The 19,969-nt window shown below is 40.4% G+C and overlaps 1 protein-coding gene across 6 annotated transcripts in view; it reads right to left on the minus strand.

Moving 5' to 3' along the window:
* ATP8A1 (ATPase phospholipid transporting 8A1) overlaps positions 1–19,969 on the minus strand; it is a 232,445-nt gene that overhangs the window by 25,185 nt on the left and 187,291 nt on the right. For all 6 annotated transcript variants that reach the window (XM_066387035.1, XM_066387032.1, XM_066387033.1 and 3 more), the window contains 4 exons: positions 18,431–18,509; positions 10,752–10,813; positions 9,354–9,410; positions 7,782–7,889 (listed from right to left, as the gene is read on the minus strand). In XM_066387035.1, coding sequence (XP_066243132.1) covers positions 7,782–7,889; positions 9,354–9,410; positions 10,752–10,813; positions 18,431–18,509 — 306 coding nt within the window. The remainder of the gene's footprint in view (positions 1–7,781; positions 7,890–9,353; positions 9,411–10,751; positions 10,814–18,430; positions 18,510–19,969) is intronic.

The raw sequence follows: 19,969 nt of genomic DNA on the forward strand, positions 1-19,969 counted from the left end.
TCTTTGCTCCAGTGGAGTCTCGGCTGCGGGAGGGGAAGAGAGGGACAGAGAGGAAGGAGAGGGGGAAGGGTGGAGAAGCAGATGGGCGCTTCTCCTGTGTGCTCTGGCCGGGAATCGAACCCAGGACTTCTGCACGCCAGGCCGACGCTCTACCACTGAGCCAACCGGCCAGGGCCGAGCAACGAGATACTTAAGGGCGAGGGCCGAGCCTGCCATTCGCTCCCCCCTCAGTGCCTTAGGCAGAGCCCGCCATACATCAGACACTCAACGCACATTTGCTTTGCGTCGTAGGGAAAGATACTGGGCTGGCAAATAGCTACACCAGCTCTCGTGATGATGCTGAAGAGAGCTCTCACTTGAAAATGTGTGCAAGTGCCCCCCCTCTTTACCTGTCGTTGCATCGGTCATACCCACGTCTTTCTTCCCTCTCAGTTTTTCTACACAGACTTCTCTTTACAAAATGGGGCCTGGAAGCGACTACACAGCCAGCAGTCCCCAGAACCCTGGAGGTCTGCCTGTCGCACACTGACTGTCAGGGCACAAGGACGGTGACCATGTTTTTTGGAGAGGCTCCCAGCCATCCGCTCACTGAGGAACATCTGACAGAGTTTAGGGTAGTTGTTCCCTCCAGGCCACTTGGCTAAACACACTCATCGTGGACGCAACTCCTTCAGATCATAACATCGCCCCGCCCCATCTGCAAGGGCTGGCCTTGTCACCAATAAATTATCACATGCTCTCTAGGTAATTAAAAGCTGAGAGATGAATAAGGCCTATTTTAACCAGGAAACTCCTCATATGTAAAATAATTTATTATGTTGGCAAAATGGGTAACGGCACCATTTAGGAAAAAAAAAAAATCATTATCACTAATGTGGTTTATTAATACTTTTCTTACAGGGGTGACACCAAAGGGTTCAACAAAGATTTTTATTGTTTTTCAGAAAGACTTTACAAACCTCAATCAAGAGATCTGAAATTCTGTAAAACACATGCTCGTTCCTTAACTTCAATTTCCTTCAGTAGTTTTATAGATCCCTGAGGCCGGCAGAGCAGAACCAGATGGCGCTTTGGGGAGGACGGAGCTGTGTGTGTCTGCAACGCCGCGGTCAATTTAAAAGCTTCGCTGATACGGAGCTTCTGGTATTAATCGCGATATGAAATGACCCTTGATGTAGCTGCCTTCTATTTTTTAACTTGGCTTTAGTAATCACAGGGGCTAAAATAATTTCTTCTGCAAATTAAAAAAAAAAATACCCAGTAACATTATCTAGACGTGTCAGAAAAGCAGGCCAGCATATGTTTATATAACACAGCACTTCTCCCCGGGGCCTACCTTGCCCCATAAATTGTTGTACTGGTGTGAAAAAATACAAGTCAGGTCTGAAAAAAAAAAAAAGAGTCCTCCTCTTAAATCACAACCATATTTGGGAGAAGAGAGGAAGACAGCAATATATTTAAAGTCACAGCCTGCTTGTTACACTGTTTTCTCTTTATTTTTCTTTCTTAAACAATTTCTCACTGCCGTGCTTTCTACCTCTGTATAACGCACTTCCCTGCTCCCACCCCCATGTCCGAATCCCTTCCTCATAGATAAATATTTCAGTAATTTGTGGCACCGGGATGCGTGTTAATCATTACCATTTGCATCATTATTATGGGATGCAGGATTACTGGAATGGAAACAAAATGCAAAACTATATAGGAAGGAATGTTTCCCAAATGGGAACACCCTGCCCACCAACTGAGAACAAGCTGCTCTGGCCAGGGCTGGATTAACTATAGCCTGCTCTACACTCAGATACGCGGGATGGATTGCTGGTGACTTCAGGCACGCAGAATGTGCTGGAGTAAAGTAAAGGAAGAAACGATCTGATCATGTAAAAAAAACAAACCCAAAACCCTGATCAGTGATAATGGCAGCTGAGGACATCTAAAGACAGCAGTATTACGTGCAGAAAATGCATTACTCAGTTTCCCAACACGATGGAAGTTAAGGATGCTGGTGGTACCTGCACAGAAAGGCCTCTACACCTGCAAAGTTGACAGGCCGGAAGAAAAGCCTTAGTGCAGAGGAATGAAAAGGTGTGGGGAGAAATGTAAAAGGGGGTAGATTCTGGCTGGGTTCCAATCGCAGCTCAGATACTTACAAACTGTGTGACCTTGAGGGAATGAGTTAACCACTCTGTGTCTGTGAAACAGGTAACAGGACACACCTCACAGTGTTGCTGTTAAATGCTCACAGTGTTAACCGAGTGATGACATGAAAAGCACTATAACAGTGATTGACCCTCAGTAATGAGGCCTTATTGTTATCTGAGTGGCACCTCTACATTCTCTGATGATGTGGGATGATTGGGTTTTCAATTTCATGCACACACACACACACACACACACACACACAAATATATATATATTTAATGAGATGAGTATTATTTATGCTAATATTGCTGTTAAGAAGAGGCAAGAGGCTAGGATTATTAACCCTTTGAGTAGTATGAATGTTCACATACGTCCTTGTGCCTCCTGACCAGAGTACATGCATTACAAAAATTTTTATTATAAAAATGTGTAAGGCAGCATTAAAAAAAGGCAAATGTAGCCCTGGCCAGATGGCTCAGTGGTAGAGTGTCGGCCTGGCGTGCAGGAGTCCTGGGTTCGATTCCCAGCCAGGGCACACAGGAGAAGCGCCCATCTGCTTCTCCACCCCTCCCCCTCTCCTTCCTCTCTGTCTCTCTCTTCCCCTCCCTCAGCCAAGGCTCCACTGGAGCAAAGATGGCCCAGGCGCTGAGGATGGCTCCATGGCCTCTGCCTCAGGCGCTAGAATGGCTCTGGGTGCAACAGAGCAACGCCCCAGATGGGCAGAGCATCGCCCCCTGGTGGGCGTGCCGGGTGGATCCCGGTTGGGCACATACGGGAGTCTGTCAGACTGCCTCCCCGTTTCCAACTTCAGAAAAATACAAAAAAAAAAAAAAAAGGCAAATGCATGTTCTTCTTGTTTCCATAAATTGGTTATCAAACAGACATGATTTTAAGTTAATAAAATAGTAACTGGAACTTATTTCATTTTTTGAAAAAAACTTGCTCCTGAGGGTCAGCAAGCATGAAAATAACTCACTAATCAAAGGGTTAAGTGAGATGGAGTTTCTATAATATACGCAGTTAGATGGGTGTTGAAAAGAAAGAATTAGAAATTGGGGCACTTTTAAAAAGAGATGGGAACATTTGGTATCTGGCTAACAGGGTAGAAGAACAGGGCCCGGGTGTCCTGGGGAACAGCAGTCACATCAGAGCAAACAAAACAAGGAGGACGGCAGAGAGGAGAAAGAGCTCCCATCTGGCAGCAAGTGGACAGTACTGTCCCCCTCCCAGACTCTGTTTCCTCAGGATGCTGGAGAGAACCAATGGGAGTTGGAAAAACCACCACCTGGCATGAATTATCTGGGTCACTCACTTTGCTTACCACAAAGGTTTGTAAGATGGACTGAAGTAGGACAAGAAACGCGTGGGATCAAACACAGTGCCTGGAGAACACGGTAGGCGCACAGTATTTAGTCATTCTCCGCCCTCCCCTTCTCAGTGAGCTAGGACTTTCAACACGTTGAGAGGAATGGTTCCGTCTTCAGGTGGGGGCCGAAAAGATGAGCCGAGAGTGTAAACTGGAAGTGACTATAAAAGCCTAGCTCTGTGTGTGAATAGGCATCCAGCTGCCCACACAAGCACGAGATCTGTACCTGTAAGACACCTAAGTCATGTACAAGTCACACCCTGAGGTTCTGTTAACTGGAGCAAGACAGTCTGTGCCCGTTCACGATTTAAGAGGTGCTTCTGGAGAGAACAGTGGGGCACACTGGAATCTGAATCTGGGGGATTGCCAGGCAACCCCGGGGGTGCAGAGGAATGAGGCTCTTCCTAAGAACCACGAGTGGCCGACCAGCACCTGCTCTGCTGCTGGAAATGGCTACCTGTGCGTCTCTGTGTGTAAGAGAGATGTTCGATTTGAGTTGAAATGTGGCTCTCTGTCACCTCTACCCAACTATTTCTCATTTTTTCAAAACAAACAAGCAAGCAAAAAAACTTATTTACCAATCATTTACTTAACATTTATATACGGGGCACCAGGAGCCCCACACTGTTGGGCTGGAGTGAGCGAATGAAGAAATGACGGGGAAGGGACACCTGAGAAGGGGTGTAAGCCTCTGGCACGGTCAGTGTGGCTCAGATGTGGAGAGGGGGCTGAGGGAGGGCAGGACCACCAATGTGTCTAGAAGGAGAAGCCACATGGTGGAGGCGGTGCCCTCAGGAAAGCAGAAAACAGAGATTTCCTTTGCCACACAAATCCTTGAAATACCTGCAAGGCTGATCGGCCCTTCAGCTTTCTAATCTGTATCATAGATTACACACCATGGATTCCTCTGGGTGACTATGCTCAGAGAGACGCAGGGCACAGGGCTTAAGGCACAGGATAAAATATCATCTGTCACTTAGAGTTAGCGGGATGTCAACAAAGTGCTTAACTTCTCTGTTTATAGTTTCTCATCTGTTAAATGGTTATAATAACAAGTTTGCGGTGAGGATTCAGTGAGTTGTGGACAAGCAAATTCTAATCATGTTCATGGCCAACACGATGGAGTCTGCCTTGACTTCTCCTCTTATTCCTCCAAGCAAGTCTATCAACAGATCCTATGGGCTCTGCTACCTTCAAATTAGGTTCAGATCCGACCACTTCCAGCACTGTGGCCCTCCTATCTGAAGCCATCATTTTATCTCTCACCTGGGTTATTACACTAACCTCCTAAGTGGTTCGTAACACAGCAGTCACAGTCCTGCTATGAAAACATAAGCCAGATCATGACACCTCTTTCCAGGTCCCTCCAATGGCTCTTGATCTGACTATGAGTAAAAGCCTCAAGGCTCTATAGGGAACATATCAAGTCAAGCAATGATAATGTTTATACTTATCCTGGTACTACTGACAATAATACATATATTATTATATATAATTATTTTACTGTATATATGATATATAACATATATTATAATAGTAAGAAATTATGTATAATATGTAGTACATACTATATACAATATATAATTCTATGTTTAATATATATGCAATGTTTATTACAATAGTATTTTGCTATAAAAGTTAATAGATGAATTAATAAATTTTATTTAAGATGGTTAGCTAATTATATATATATATACATATATATATACACACACATAGAAATATAAATATTGGCACATAAATAAATTTTTCATGTATATGCATATATCTATGTATGTGATGATACTTTTGATTAAAATGTTTTAAGATTAGAAAATGTAAACCTAAGTGCAGTTACTTCTTTATAGAATTAACTGGATTATAATTGAACTAGTAATTCTCTATATATTATAACAGTATTCAAAAATTGAGTATTGTGACCCTGGCCGGTTGGCTCAGTGGTAGAGCGTCGGCCTGGCGTGCAGGAGTCCAGGTTCGATTCCTGGCCAGGGTACACAGGAGAAGCGCCCATCTGCTTCTCCACCCCTCCCCCTCTCCTTCCTCTGTCTCTCTCTTCCTCTCCTGCAGCCAAGGCTCCATTGGAGCAAAGTTGGCCTGGGCGCTGAGGATGGCTCTGTGGCCTCTGTCTCAGGCGCTAGAATGGCCCTGGTTGCAAGAGAGCGACGCCCCAGATGGGCAGAGCATCGCCCCCTGGTGGGCATGCCGGGTGGATCCTGGTGGGCGCATGCGGGAGTCTGTCTGACTGCCTCCCCATTTCCAGCTTCAGAAAAATACACACACACACAAAATTGAGTATTGCTATAAACATTTTTTGGGATCTATTACCCTGGTGCCCAGGACACAGTAACTGTAGAATACCCATCCTTGAGAGTTTGAGTGGCATTCTTGTTACCCTCCTTTTCTGGAGTTGCTATGAGGCTCATTCACATACACACATATATATCAAAATGCTTTCTAAGCACTGAAGTACTCCGTAAATTTCAAGTATTATTCTTTTCTCTGAATCAATGAAACAGACTTACATTTTGGACAAGCTAGTCAAGCCTAATGCTGAATTAATCCATTTTCATATCTTCAGTGGAGTACAAGCTATTTAAACATTATATTCAAAGTATCAGTAGTAATAAAACAATAAGAAAAAGAACCCGTTAGCACTTCCCACTGTATATGAAGTGAACAGAAACATGATGTAGTAATGACATTCATTTCAATCGGAATTAAACACAGCATCACCGCAAATCTCAAGAGATGATATTAAATTTTGTGTTTGGTTAATACTGGGAATTCTACAGGCAAGGATAGAATTATATTTGGTTGGCAAAAAGCCAATCAAACTTCACACTTGTCATGGAAGTAGCTGGTCAAAAACCCTGCTCATGTCATCAAAGCTGTTGGCTAGAGTTGCTTAAACTCCAGATCTCAAAATCTTTTGTGTCATTAATTATGAAGAGAAAACATTAAGAAATGAGATAAAATGAGGTCTAATAAAAAATACATTAAGTTGGAATTGACCTTGGGGAAAAAGCGGGTCCCGTAAGACAGAGTACATCAAATAAAAAGAAAGATAGAATTAAATTTTGCAAGTGGCATCATCAGATAGATTATAGATACAGTCTTTGATTTTATTTCTCCAGGAAAAGTGGACTTAGAAACCAAGGTAAGAGGGAGCTGCATTCACAGCTTTTTCTCTGTTGTCAAAATACACGCTGTAAATTTTCTAGGGTTCATAGTCCATGTTTCAAAGGAATCCTCCACTTTCGGTGGAAGTCCACGCTCTCTGAGATGTCTGGGTTTTGCTGTAATAGTACATCATGGTGCTCTAATAAATTTAACCATGAAAAAAAAAAAGTTTTAATGTGTCTGCATTCTGCTAATTTATAAAAAAACAGGATGCTGTCAGACAAAATTTCATGAAAATGATCTACAAACCAGACTGTCAAAAGTGAAAGGTGCTCAGGCAGTACTTAGGGGCCCCAAATACAGGGAAACCACTGGAAAGGTTTCCTGTGGCCACGGGAAAACAATGTACTGGAACGGAGCTCACGTTACCTTGATCTGCAAGTTACTGTGAGGTCACAGGAAATCCCGAAATGTTTTCCACATTTTCTTTTATACATTTTATGTCAAATTTCCTGCAATTGAAATCATAAACCCTCCTACTGCTGGAATCCCCTCTGAAGGAAAGGAGATCTTGTGACATTCCCCCATGAACACCTAATAACTCAGTTCCTACTAGTGTAATAAGAAACTGAAAGACAGAATTGAAAATGGACTATGATAAGGCTGAAATGTCGAATGCCTTAACTCTTTCAAAATGGAAACCAAACTGATGTCATTAAGACAACTCGAGAAGTGCATTTAATCCAGTGACAGTAGACTTTTCTTTAGAATAAGAGATAACAGAAGAAATGATGGACTGTCCCATCAACATAAGCCCACCATTTCCCCAAATATCTCATCTAAAATGTATTTGTGGATTTATGTTCTAATTTTAAAATAGCATTTTCTATATGGATATTCTTAACATGATTCACGCTCCTGACAACCATATTTTATTGTCCTCACTATGTTTATGAAAGGATAAGTCAGATTTAAGTAAAATGTCCAAGTTTAAAATATTCTCTCAAGATTTATTACAACTGTAGAATTTAAAAATAGCTTTTAAATGGTCAAATGCTCTATTTTAATATAAATACAGGACAAACAACTCAGGTTCATTAACGAATACCAATTTTTAAGGTTTGCTGAATTATGAGTTATTAGGACACATTACCTCTCCTGACATGTCAGGGGCCATCGGGATAGCAGGCCAAAGACATGAGTAGATTCCAAAAAACACCACCCAGAGTATGATGCTGCCCCAAATCGCTATGTGGCTGAACTGTGAAGGAAGGAAATTGGAGTAAAAAACTTTTAGGTAAATGGAGTACACGAACAATAATAAAGCTTTCACAAACTCCCTTATTAGTTTTTTATTACATCTGCCCTGGTCAGGTAGCTCAGCTGGTTGGAGCGTCGTCCTGGCATGTCAAGTCAGTTGGTGTGATTCCTGGTTAGGGCTCATACAAGAATCAACCAAGGGATGCATAAATACATGGAGCAACAAATTAATGTTTTTCTCTCTCTCCTTTCCTCTCTCTCTAAAATCAGTCAAAAAATAAATGTTTTACTACATCCATAAAATACTATCTATGGGCATTTCTAAAGACTTGTGTGTATATTTTGTCTGGATCCTTCATTCAGTGCTAATCTCTTTCCACAACAGTCATGATGTTTGTGGTACTGGCATTTGGAATCTTCTTTCTCTACCTTCTTTGGTGGGTCTTTCCTCTTACTCTTCTTTTACTCCCTTACCATCTTGAAGATTCCTTGATGTTTTCTCTGCATGTTCTTGTTGAAAAGTGTGAGGCACTTATGTGAGTACTATCTGTATGCCCATGACAGTCAAGTTCAAATTTCTTGTGCCAATCTTTGCCTGAGCATCAAACTTAAATGCCTGCCCCTCCCTCCCTCCCTCCCTCCCATCTTTCCTTCCTTCTTTCCTCCGTCCGTCCCTCCCTCCCTCCCTCTCATCTTTCCTTCCTTCTTTCCTCCGTCCGTCCGTCCATCCCTCCCTCCCTTCCTTTTCTTTCTTTCTTATTTTGTTTATTAGGTCTCTCTACCTGGATGTGAAGACACTTAAAAAAAAATAAGGTATCTAAAGTGGAACTTGTTTTATCTGTACTGGGTATTTGTAAATGTCTGAGGACAATCTGAAGTGGAACTTGTTTTATCTGTACTGGGTATTTGTAAATGTCTGAGGACAAGTCTTTCACTAATATTATTAGTCTTCAGAATCATTTTGCAATAGGTTTTCTGCCGCATGCCAGTCTTGTGATATACTTTACTAAGAAAAGACTCCTTGTCAGTAAGTTTAAGTTTCCCCTCTTGCCCTAGCTGGCTAGCTCAGCGGGTTAGAGCATTGTCTGGAAGCACAGAGGTTGCCGGTTTGATCCCTAGTCAGGGTACATACAGGAACACATTGATATTCCCATCTCTCCTCCAACTCTCTCTAAAAATCAATAAAAATAAACATTTAAAAAAACATTTCCCTCTCTCTGGGCTACTTACAATATATATGATAATAATACACTGAAGCCTCGAAGAAGTCTTGTGGTTTACTCAGTGTTTCCAAACCAGAATGCCCAGTTCTCCCTCCCTAATCCCTGACCCCCCCACAATTAACAACCTGTAAAAGAAACTATGATTAAAGGATACATAAAGTTAAAAAGACAAACTACAAAAAAATGGCAATAACAGAGAAGTACACAGGACATCTCTTGATTGAGATTAGAGATACTCTTACCCATGTCCAATAGGATGTCTCCAATCCAGCTTTTAAACACACGGTTATTACCACAAACTAAAACAGAAGGGAAATATTATTTTTTAAATAAATATGATCGTTCATAGAATGACTGAAAGTGAGATTTATAAAGAACAGTTATCTCTGAGTTAGATGATCAGACTAGTAGATTATTCATAGCTAGCCTTGTATGTCTAACAAGCACAGACTCAAGTGAAGGAGCTGGGTGGCTGAACATTGTGACTGTGACCAGCCAGAACTGTTCTTTACCAGCATCACACTCCCTCCACAGCCGTACAGTCTATCCACCAGGCTCCTGAGCGCGTGTCTGCCTGCTTCTTGTACATTTCGTGAACAGCGACCAAGACTATGTCTGCAGTGACTTGGGTTTTAAAGCTTGCTTTAATTTTATTTTATATCATCTTTAATACTTAAGGCCCCTACTTTCTGAATTTTAAAGATAAGGTCTAAAAGTAGTGCAATTGAATATTTAGAAATCTAAACATGTACTTTGTGGCCTTACTTATTTGAAACTCTGCAGAGTAGGACATAAGATCTTGTTATATGATATAAACACTCACCCATCATCGTCAGTGACTAGGATACTCATTCTGAAGTAAGGGAACCAGGTTTAATGGCCTTCCCGTGTTTTCCACAGGATACCATAATTGTTTAAATCGACTTGGCTTGGAGTCAGGCCATTTGTGCTCACGACTCCAGCATTTATTAGCTCTTTTAGTTAAGGAATAAGGCAAGATACTTGACATCTCTTCATCTCAGCTCCTTAATCTGTAAGCTGGGACTGATAAAGCTCACCTACCTTATTGGGGTTTGACTATAAAACACCAAGAACAGTGCTTAGCATTATATTTGATCTATTATGATCTATTTATAGTTAATAAAATTTCAAACATTGTTGGTAGTCAAGGGCGCTGTGGGCATGTTCCCAGGAATCTACAGCGATGGAGTGCGATGAGGGAAACACCCCAAAGAGTGGAGAGTTCTCTCTCATTATAGTTATCGTGCGACTCTAGAATAATCCCTGGTTACACACCCAAGAATACTAAAGGTAAAAAGTATTAATAAGGACAGTAAACTAAAACTTTGGAAAAGGGATAACGAAGAGAACAAGGGCAAATGGAGAGTTATAAGAGTAAAGAGGGAGCGCTGAAAATAATAGCACTCACAGTCCTTTAAAGTCAGTGAACCTAAGTGACATTTTAATAACCGAATACTAGAATAATCTCTTACTAATCAAAATGTCTCATTTCATTCTTAAACGGAAGTGCAATGAACCCTTATATCCAGCAATGCACACATTTAAATTTGAAAACAAAATGAGAGCAATACGAAAGGATTTCGTGTCACAGTCAAACCAGGCAAACGTATTGTACTCACAGTGTAAACAAAGTTTCCCAAGAGCAGATAGTCGGAGGTTTTCCCGTTTCCAAACACGGTACCTGCATGAAAAGAAGAGATGCTTGGTGGGAAAGAAAATAAATGAGGTCCTTTCAGAACCCTTTCAAACATAAATCCACTAAGAAGAGGTGAACAAAAGAACAGGGGCCGCACAGTGGAGCTGGAAATAAGGCTAAAAAAATATACTGTAAGGAGTCTCACCAAGTTGCTATAAAACATGGGTCACAAATCAAAAACAAATGTCCAGTAGCCACTATGAAGAAGGAAACCTGATTTGTTAGTCGATTCTCAGGGTGCATGAGATTAAAAAATATCAAACTAATTTTTCAAGCAAAGCTTAATGCTATGAGCGGTAGGCAGGCGAAGGCCTTCTGAACCCTTCACAGATCAGGGTCTAAGGGAGCCTTCTTACTGTCTCTCAAGAAAGTTGTTAGCATTGGACCAAAGAGAATCATAAGAGCAACTCAGAGACAGCTGACGGGCACCAACTGATTCCGGGCATGTGGTTGTTTGAGGAGCTGGCTGAATTTAGGAGTATAGCGTAAGGTATTTTGTCATTCCAATGATAACTAATGAACAAGGCTTTGGATGAAGGGAGTGGTAGCTAACATATTAAAAGCACTACTATCGATTTAAAAAAAAAATCAAATGAAAATTAAAAAAAAATTGCTGAGTAATTCACTGGTGTTACTGAAAAATTTTAAACCCATGGTATGTGCAGCACAATATTTTATTTATACACACATTCAATACTTATTCAAAGCCTGCTCTGCGAGTACAACATATGCAAGGCTCAAGTACGGGATCAGTCGGGGGAGGGGCGCTGCTATGGAGAGGCAAGAGTCGGATGAGCTTCGGAGACACAGACAAGGTTTGGTTCTGCTACTACCTGTCTCATTTTGGGTAATTTATACTCAGTCTCTATGGAACTCAGTTTCTTCACTTAAAAGATGGAGTGAAGCTCCCTTACCCTATAAGGGGCTTTTCAATTAAAATGAAGTGACATCTGTAAAGTATCAAGCAGCATACTTAGCACATGCTAGATGTCCCAAAACGTGACCTGTCCTTCTCTCAAGTGTTCAGGTAAATGCAGCCAGGAAGGGATGCGTAACAGTCAGCCCAGCTGTCTAGGAGATCATCTTTTTCTGTGGGGGTATGCCATGATTACGGGCACAGGCTCTGACAGACCACGTCTTGTGGGTATGCTGTAGACCGGGGTAGCCAACCTTTTTATACCTACCGCCCACTTTTGTATCTCTGTTAGTAGTAAAATTTTCTAATTGCCCACTGGTTCCACAGTAATGGTGATTTATAAAGTAGGGAAGTAACTTTACTTTATAAAATTTATAAAGCAGAGTTACAGCAAGTTAAAGCATATAGTAATAATGACTTACCAAGTACTTTATGTCGGATTTTTGCTAAGTTTGGCAGAATAAATCTTTATAAAACAACTTACTATAGTTAAATCTATCTTTTTATTTATACTTTGGCTGCTCCGCTACCGCCCACCATGAAAGCTGGAATGCCCACTAGTGGGCGGTAGGGACCAGGTTGACTACCACTGCTGTAGACAAACTTCTAAATGTTCTCAATTAATCTGCAAGTTTCCATACAACAAAATTAACAAACTCAGAAATCTATGAAATAACTGAAAATATCTTGATTACTTCCTGACGTGCATGCTTCTGCTCTGCGCCATATTGGTTAGTTCCCTTGGCCAATGTAAGCAAGTTATCAAAATAAGCATAATCAGGTTTAACTAAGCCTTTTAATCATTGTTGGTCCATCATAAGGAAGACAGATTTATTTCAAGATCACATTGAGGAAAAACAAATAAAAGCTTATTGTTGGGTTTGTCAGGTTTAGCATTTGGATGATTTAGGTGAATAATTTGTTGACATATTTTCTGGTCTCTGGACACTTAATAGTCTTAAAAATTATCGAGGAGCCCAAAAGCTTTTGTTGTTGTGAGTTTTAGCTATATTTACCAAATTAAAAATTAAACAGAAAAATTAAAGATATATACTGATTTATTTAAAAATAACAGTAACAAATTCATTAAATAGTAATATAAACAATGGATTTTATGAAAAACAACTATTTTCCAAAACAAACAAAAAAGAGAAAACAGGAATTGTTTTACATTTAAAAAGCCTCTTTAATACCTGGATATCTGGCGTAATAGAGCACAGCTAGATTCTTGTGTTCTTTGTTGCTGTTGAAACCTCTAAGGGAAATCTAACTTGACAGTGAGATGAAGTTAGGAGGGGGAGGAGCGTTTCAACCATCTTTGCTAATAACTGGGCCTTCGTTGGTAGTAGATCAAAACTGAACAAGTCGTTTCTTAAAGAGGTAGGATAATTTCTTAAGGTTGGCTGCAGAGTGGAGCTTTGGCAGTTCCACTCAAATGCATCAGTCCGCTCTGCACTTGGAAGGGATCGTTCTCCCACAGATGATATTAGAACCCCATGAGAGTAGCTGGTTCAGCTCACAACTCAAACAGTCCACAAGGCACTTGACCTTGACACAGCTGCTGAATTCTGGTGCCCAGCAGAAGTGCTTTATGTGTACTTCCCATTTTGTCACAAAGAGTTATTAATAAGACATGTACCAAGTGTAGAGACTTAAAACAAGTATTAGTTTTACAGTTTCTTTAAGGGTCTTCTTAAAGTGAAACTGGCTTTTTTGGTTGCTTTTTTGAAATGTGGGTGCGTGGTAAATGAGGTATAATGATGATTAGAACATCTGTATCATTGTTGTGCTAAGGTACTGGTGGTTTCACCTACCATAGCTTTTACATCAGCAGTGAAAAAGAGAAATAATGCCTTGATAACACTGGGGAACAAAATTTTTGTTTCATCCACCAAAACACTTGTTCTTACCTAATTCGAGTGTGCTGATCTCAAATCTGACATTAGTTTTTCTCTGTAAGCTACAGTTTTTATGCAATTCAAGATTTTAGGTTTTCATCTTATTGTAAATTTTCAACATTTAGTTTAACATAATGAACTAGAATGTCTTCTTGGACATCATCTTTGTGAAAATATAATAATTTATATAATGCAGTAAATACACTAATATACTAAAAGATATGATTGCATCAGGATTTATCTACAATTTTGAAACAGAACATATTCAAACACTTATTTTAATTATAAAATTTGCACAAAACTTATTTAAATTCTATTCAGGCAAAAATTTGCGTTTGTAGCTCTTGCGTTTGTGTACTTGTTGAGGACAATCTCATTTGATGCTCCTGCAGTAGTCTGCTCATCACTAACAGCTCCAAGATTTTCGGGAAACTTATCAAGGTGACTGTTGCCAAGAAAGTGAATCTTTTCTTTTTTTTCTTTTTTTTCTTTTTCTAAAGTTGGAAACAGGGAGTCAGTCAGATAGACTCCTGCATGCGCCCGACCGGGATCCACCCGGCATGCCCACCAGGGGGCGATGCTCTGCCCACCTGGGGCGTCACTCTGTTGCAACCAGAGCCATTCTAGCGCCTGAGGCAGAGGTCACAGAGCCATCCTCAGCATCTAGGCCAACTTGGATGCTGGAGGGGAAGAGAGAGACAGAGAGGAAGGAGAGGGGGAGGGATGGAGAAGCAGATGGGCACTTCTCCTGTGTGCCCTGGCCGGGAATTGAACCCGGGGCTCCTGCATGCTAGGCCGACACTCTACCACTGAGCCAACCGGCCAGGGCCAGGAAGTGAATCTTAACGCTCATGTTACATCCAATGTCACGGAAAGCCAACAGTATCCTTTGAACCAGAAGTTCATAGGTTTCTGCTTTTTTGTTGCCAAGAAAGTTCTTTGTAACTGCCACAAAAGACTGCCATGTTGCTTTCTCCTCCTTATTCATCTTCCTGGCAAATTCTTTGTCACGTATGACGGTTCGAATTTGAAGTCCATCGAATACACCTTCTTTTATCTTCTTGAAAGACAAAGCAGGGAAAGCAGAAATAATATGTTGAAAGCATTCACTTTCTCTATTCAAAGCCTGAATAAACTGCTTCATTAAGCCAAGTTTGATGTGAAGTGGGGGAAAAATGATCCTGACTCTATTAACTACAGGCTCATTCACAATATTTTGCATGTCTACTTCCAGAGCTTCACATTTCGGCCACTCCTTCTGTGTCCAGTGTTTGTCCCGAGCTCGGCTGTCCCACAAATACAGAAAGCAAGGATACTTCGTGAAACCTCTCTGCTGTCCTAGCAGGAAATTTGTCATTTTAAGATCCACACAAATGATCCAGTTATGCTCCTCATACTTCAGAAAGTCGAGGACAATTTTTATTCATTATAATCTTCTCGCAGATGAGTTGAATAACTAATTGGAACCATTGCATAAACATTACCGTTGTGTAGGAGAACACACTTCAGACTCCGTTTAGAGCTGTCAAGAACTAGCCGCCATTCTGTTGGACTGTAAGTGGTAAGAGCTAGCTGGCTGAGACGACTACTGATATCATGACAGTAAACAAAGTGTTTGTCTTTGGAAAAAAAGTCCACAAAAATTTGTTCACACTTCCTGAAATGGGATACTTTAGCTGACCAGTGAAGTACATTCTTTTCTTGAAGCCTGGAGGCTAATAACTCAGCTGATTTCTTTGATAGCCCAAATCTCTTACTAAGTCATTCAATTTGGGTTGGCTAAACGACTGAGGGGTTAATGACTGCTTGGCATCAGAAGAAGACCCTTCAGATTCTACAACCATTTCCTCATGCATCTTATCAAAATACACTTGATCACCATGTTCACTTTCTTCATCCTTAGAAGAAATAAAACCATTGAAAACTGGAACCAGGAGTGTCTGAGAGTGTGGGATAGGTCGTATTGCTGAAGAAATATTAGGATATGCGATCATATGCCGTTTTTCTTGCTGATGCCCTTTGTATGGATCAGACAGAAATAACAGTCACTGCTGTGGTCCTTATGTTCATGCCAAACCATGGGAGTACCAAAAGGCAAAAGGCATTTCTTTGTATTTTCCTTTTGTTCAGTTAGGAAGCATTTCCTTACAATTATGACACACAATATGAGGAGCCCAATTCTTTTGTTGATCTCCAAGGGGAACTTGAAAATAGGCAATATATGCACGTGTCATAAATGATGAAATATTGTGCCTTTGATGTTGAAGTGTGTAACAGCCACATATATAACAGAAGGTGTCAGGACTATTCTTACATTTACGCCTACTCGAAGAAGCCATGATTCAATCTTAAAACAAAATAAGAGGGTGTTTTTATCAGATAATAATTTTTTACATTTAAAACCAACTACAATTATGTAAAAGTGATGTTTGTAAAACATTAATTGCCTTGTGGTTATGTTCAATCCAGGAGGCATTGCCCTTTAATTCCAATTTAAAAACCAATGCATGCTGTTAACTGTAACAAAAAGAAATTAAAAGTGCATAAAAACTAGAGCATGCACCAAGAAACGGATTTCAGATTTGGAATCAACGATGCAAAAATATATAGAAATAGTTCTAAAACCTCATGCAACAAAAAATGAAAAAAAAAATTGTTCCCCAGTGTAACGTATTATAAAAAATTTGAAACTATGAAATTTAGACCTCATGATCCTAATGGACCACCAAAAGGTCCGAGGTGTTCCCAGGTGTCCACGGACCATACTTTGAGAACTGCTGAAATAAGTGAATAAAAAGTTTATTTGAAAAAATAAACTTTAACTGGAGAACTTGTCTAAGGTCAAGGAATCCTGAATCATACCCTGGATTTCAACATCCCAAGGCTCCAAAAAGTGGAAGTAATCCAAATATCCATCTTATTACATAGATAACAAAAGATGGTATGGCCCTACAATGGAATACTTTTCAGCCAAAAAGAGGAATAAAATACTCAGTCATGCTGCAACATAGATAAACCAAGGTCCCATATCACATGATTGCATCATATGAAAGGTCCAGAACAGGCAAATCCACAGAGACAAAAATTAGTGGTTATCAAGAGCTTGGGGAATGGGGGAGAAGGGGAAGTGACTGCTAATGAGTATGGGTTTCCTTTATGGAGTGATGACAATGTTCTGGCATTAGGCAGTGGTGACATCTGCATTATTTTGTGAATATACTAAAAATCACGGAATCATGTAATTTAAAAAGATGAATTTTATGGTGTATGAATTATATTTCAAAAAAGAAAAAAATTTCCATGTGGTTCTTCGAGCTTATGGAGGCAATATTCTATACTTTAATTAGATTTCTTACCACACTCACTTCCATGGCGTACAAAATGAGTTTTTACTGTTGTACGGCAAAGCAATAAGGACATGAGATAATTTCTGACTAGGACATGACACAACTGCCTTCTCCTAACACCCCGTCCACCCTGCACGCTCTTGTCCTTTCACCGACAGCTCCCTGAGTGCCTACAGTGAGCCAGGCTCTACGCGCTGGACACACAACCGTGAACTACGTGAATAATTGCCTGACCTTCTTGGAGCTCTGATTCTAACAGGGGAGAAAGCCAGTAAAATATAAGCAGGTACCACACCTCAGTAGACAAGTACCATGAAGATACAAGATGACAAGGGAACAGAGTGGCAGGAGCAGTGGGGACAGTGGTGCTGGCTCTTTCAGAGAAAGGGGATCTGAGAGGGCCTCTCTGAGCACAGACCTGGGGGCGTGGGGGGGCAGCATGTGGAGGGGGAAAAGTGTGTGTGTGTGTGTGTGTGTGTGTGTGTGTGTGTGTGTGTGTGTGTGCGCGCTGGGGGAGGAGCCAATGGCGGAACCAACCAAGGTGGGGCTTCGGATTCGGTTCTTACGGTGATTGACGTCTGCGGGTTTTTGAGAAGAGGTGCCTGGGTGGACGTAGGTATTACAAGGACCGCTCTGGCTGCCCGAGGAGGAGACCGTAGGTAGGCAAGGACACGGGGACAGCCCTCTCTTCTGTTGGCCATCATGAAGTCAGCCAGCGAGGGCCGGCCGGAGGGCGGGGTGTTGCCCACCACAGTGTGGGAGCGGAGGCTGAACGGCCGGCTGTGGTCCTGCTCTCACGCAAGGTCTGCTCCAGGCTCTGCTCTGGGACTCAGCAGCACCCGCGTAACCATCGCAGAGATCCGTTTTCTAAAGTGGCTACTTAATCATTTTTATGTGTATAGGAAATGCACCATGATCCTATCTTTCAAAACTGACAGAATAACATCACTTCCTCAAAAGAAGCAGAAAAAAAGCTTCCACTCCGAGGTGAACATAAAAACAGATTAAAACTCTCATTGAAGACACAGGCTAAAGTAGACTTAAAAATACTAGCATGTCTGATTAGGTTCAGTATAAAGAGCTTGCTACAAGCCTCATAGGTATAATAAATAGACTACATAAAATATTAGCACTATTGTCTTGAAACTATATATCAACAGAGGACAAAAAGAGCCCTAAAATTTAATTCTCTTCAAGTTGGGAAAACATGAGAAGCAGAGAAGAAAGGCTTTGCATATATTAAATCACTTTGCTCCCAAAGGAATAATAAAACGCTCTAAAGTGTGTACGACTTTTGGATGCAAGTATGATATTTTAGGTTAAGGAATACCATTATAATGAAACTCTACAATAATTTTTTTTAACATATTGACAATGAATTATTTTTCTAAAAAAAAAAAGTAAAAAGTCATCTCTTAGCATTCATATCCTTTGTACTTACCATACTGAAGGGCTTTTAGTGGGAACCAAAACAGAATAACTGAGTGGAAGAGGCCATTTAAACAATGAACCCAGAAAACCTGAGGGAAAACAAAAATCCATGAGAACCATTGGCGATAAACTAGCTCTGTGAACTCTGACCTTTCCTTTTATCTGCGAGCTAGATTCACAGAACGTGTCTGTGTCGGCCACCACTGTGAATTAATAGAGCTGACAGGCACTTTCTGCTGCTTAGACCTTCATGGGTCATTTATTTATTTTTATGTTTCTCAAAATGTTTTTTCAGCTTCACTGAAATTTTTTCCCTACTTTTTAAAACTCGAGTATTAAAAGTTTAAGTTTCTGCCTGAAAAAGAAACCAAAATTTAAATTGATGCAGATCCGGAAATTCATTCAAATGGGACTACGTTCACAATTCCCGAAGAGACTTTTGAAAAAGATCAAAACTTGGTGAAATCCTTCTTTTCTGTTTTCCATGAGCAACAGAATTGTAAGTTTTCAATGATAAGGATCTAATGATTTCAGATTCTCTCTTTTCATATATATGTGTGTATATACTGGAAATAGCAGGAATTACATTTAAATTGTATGATTCCTCAGAGCAAAGCATTGTCACTATAACTGAATTTATAAAAGGCTTTCACAATTTTTAATGCTTGAAAACACCAAACCTTATACAATTATAATATCATTTAGTAGTTTTTACTTTCTATATCAGTTGTATTTTAAGAACAAGAGAGCAAATATCTAACGTAGATATGAAAGATTAAGTTATAGAAAAACTGTTTAGAATTCTATGGCCCTTTGGACAATTGCGGTTTGTCATTTAAGGAGTGATTCTTGCAAACAAAACTAACACTAAATAAAATTGTCATGTATTAATAGTTTTAAGCTGTTCAAACAACAGAAATTAAGTTGCCTGCCTCCCAAAATTTTCCACTGTGATCTCAATCTCCTTTGTTAGTTCATGTAGCCACACCGGACTGTATGATCCAATTTACGCTCCAATACATTACATATTTGAACTTGTGTTACTCATTAACCTTTGTCTCTTCTCCTCACTATGTCATTACCGCAAGTTTTTATTTGACAGAAAGCACAGGTGGGTGCAAGAAAAATTAGTTCTACTTTTCCATTTTCCTGACCGCTACTTATTGTCACATGCTAATCCTTTAACCCCTGTCATGACCTCAGAACCTCCGACCCTTTTTACCATAACAAACGTAATCATCATCATTCAGGGCAACAATGGTTCTACACTGGGGACCCACAGCAACTGCTGTGTATACAACTATGCATTTTGTAGCCATTTGTCCCTGAATTTTAAAACACTTCTACGGGATTTAATCAGAGAATTTTCACTGAAATCATTAGGAAAATCTATAAGCCCTATAAAATGTATCTATAAGTACGCAAGTGGATACAAAAGTACAGGGGTGGGTAAAAGTAGGGTCACAGTTGTTCATGTGGAAGAAGACAAATAAAATAAATAATATGAGAAGAAACTCTGTGCTCTGCATACTTACAACTGTAAGCCTAC

This window comes from Saccopteryx leptura, chromosome 5, assembly GCF_036850995.1.
Source record: "Saccopteryx leptura isolate mSacLep1 chromosome 5, mSacLep1_pri_phased_curated, whole genome shotgun sequence".
NCBI classification, from domain to species: Eukaryota; Metazoa; Chordata; class Mammalia; order Chiroptera; family Emballonuridae; genus Saccopteryx; species Saccopteryx leptura.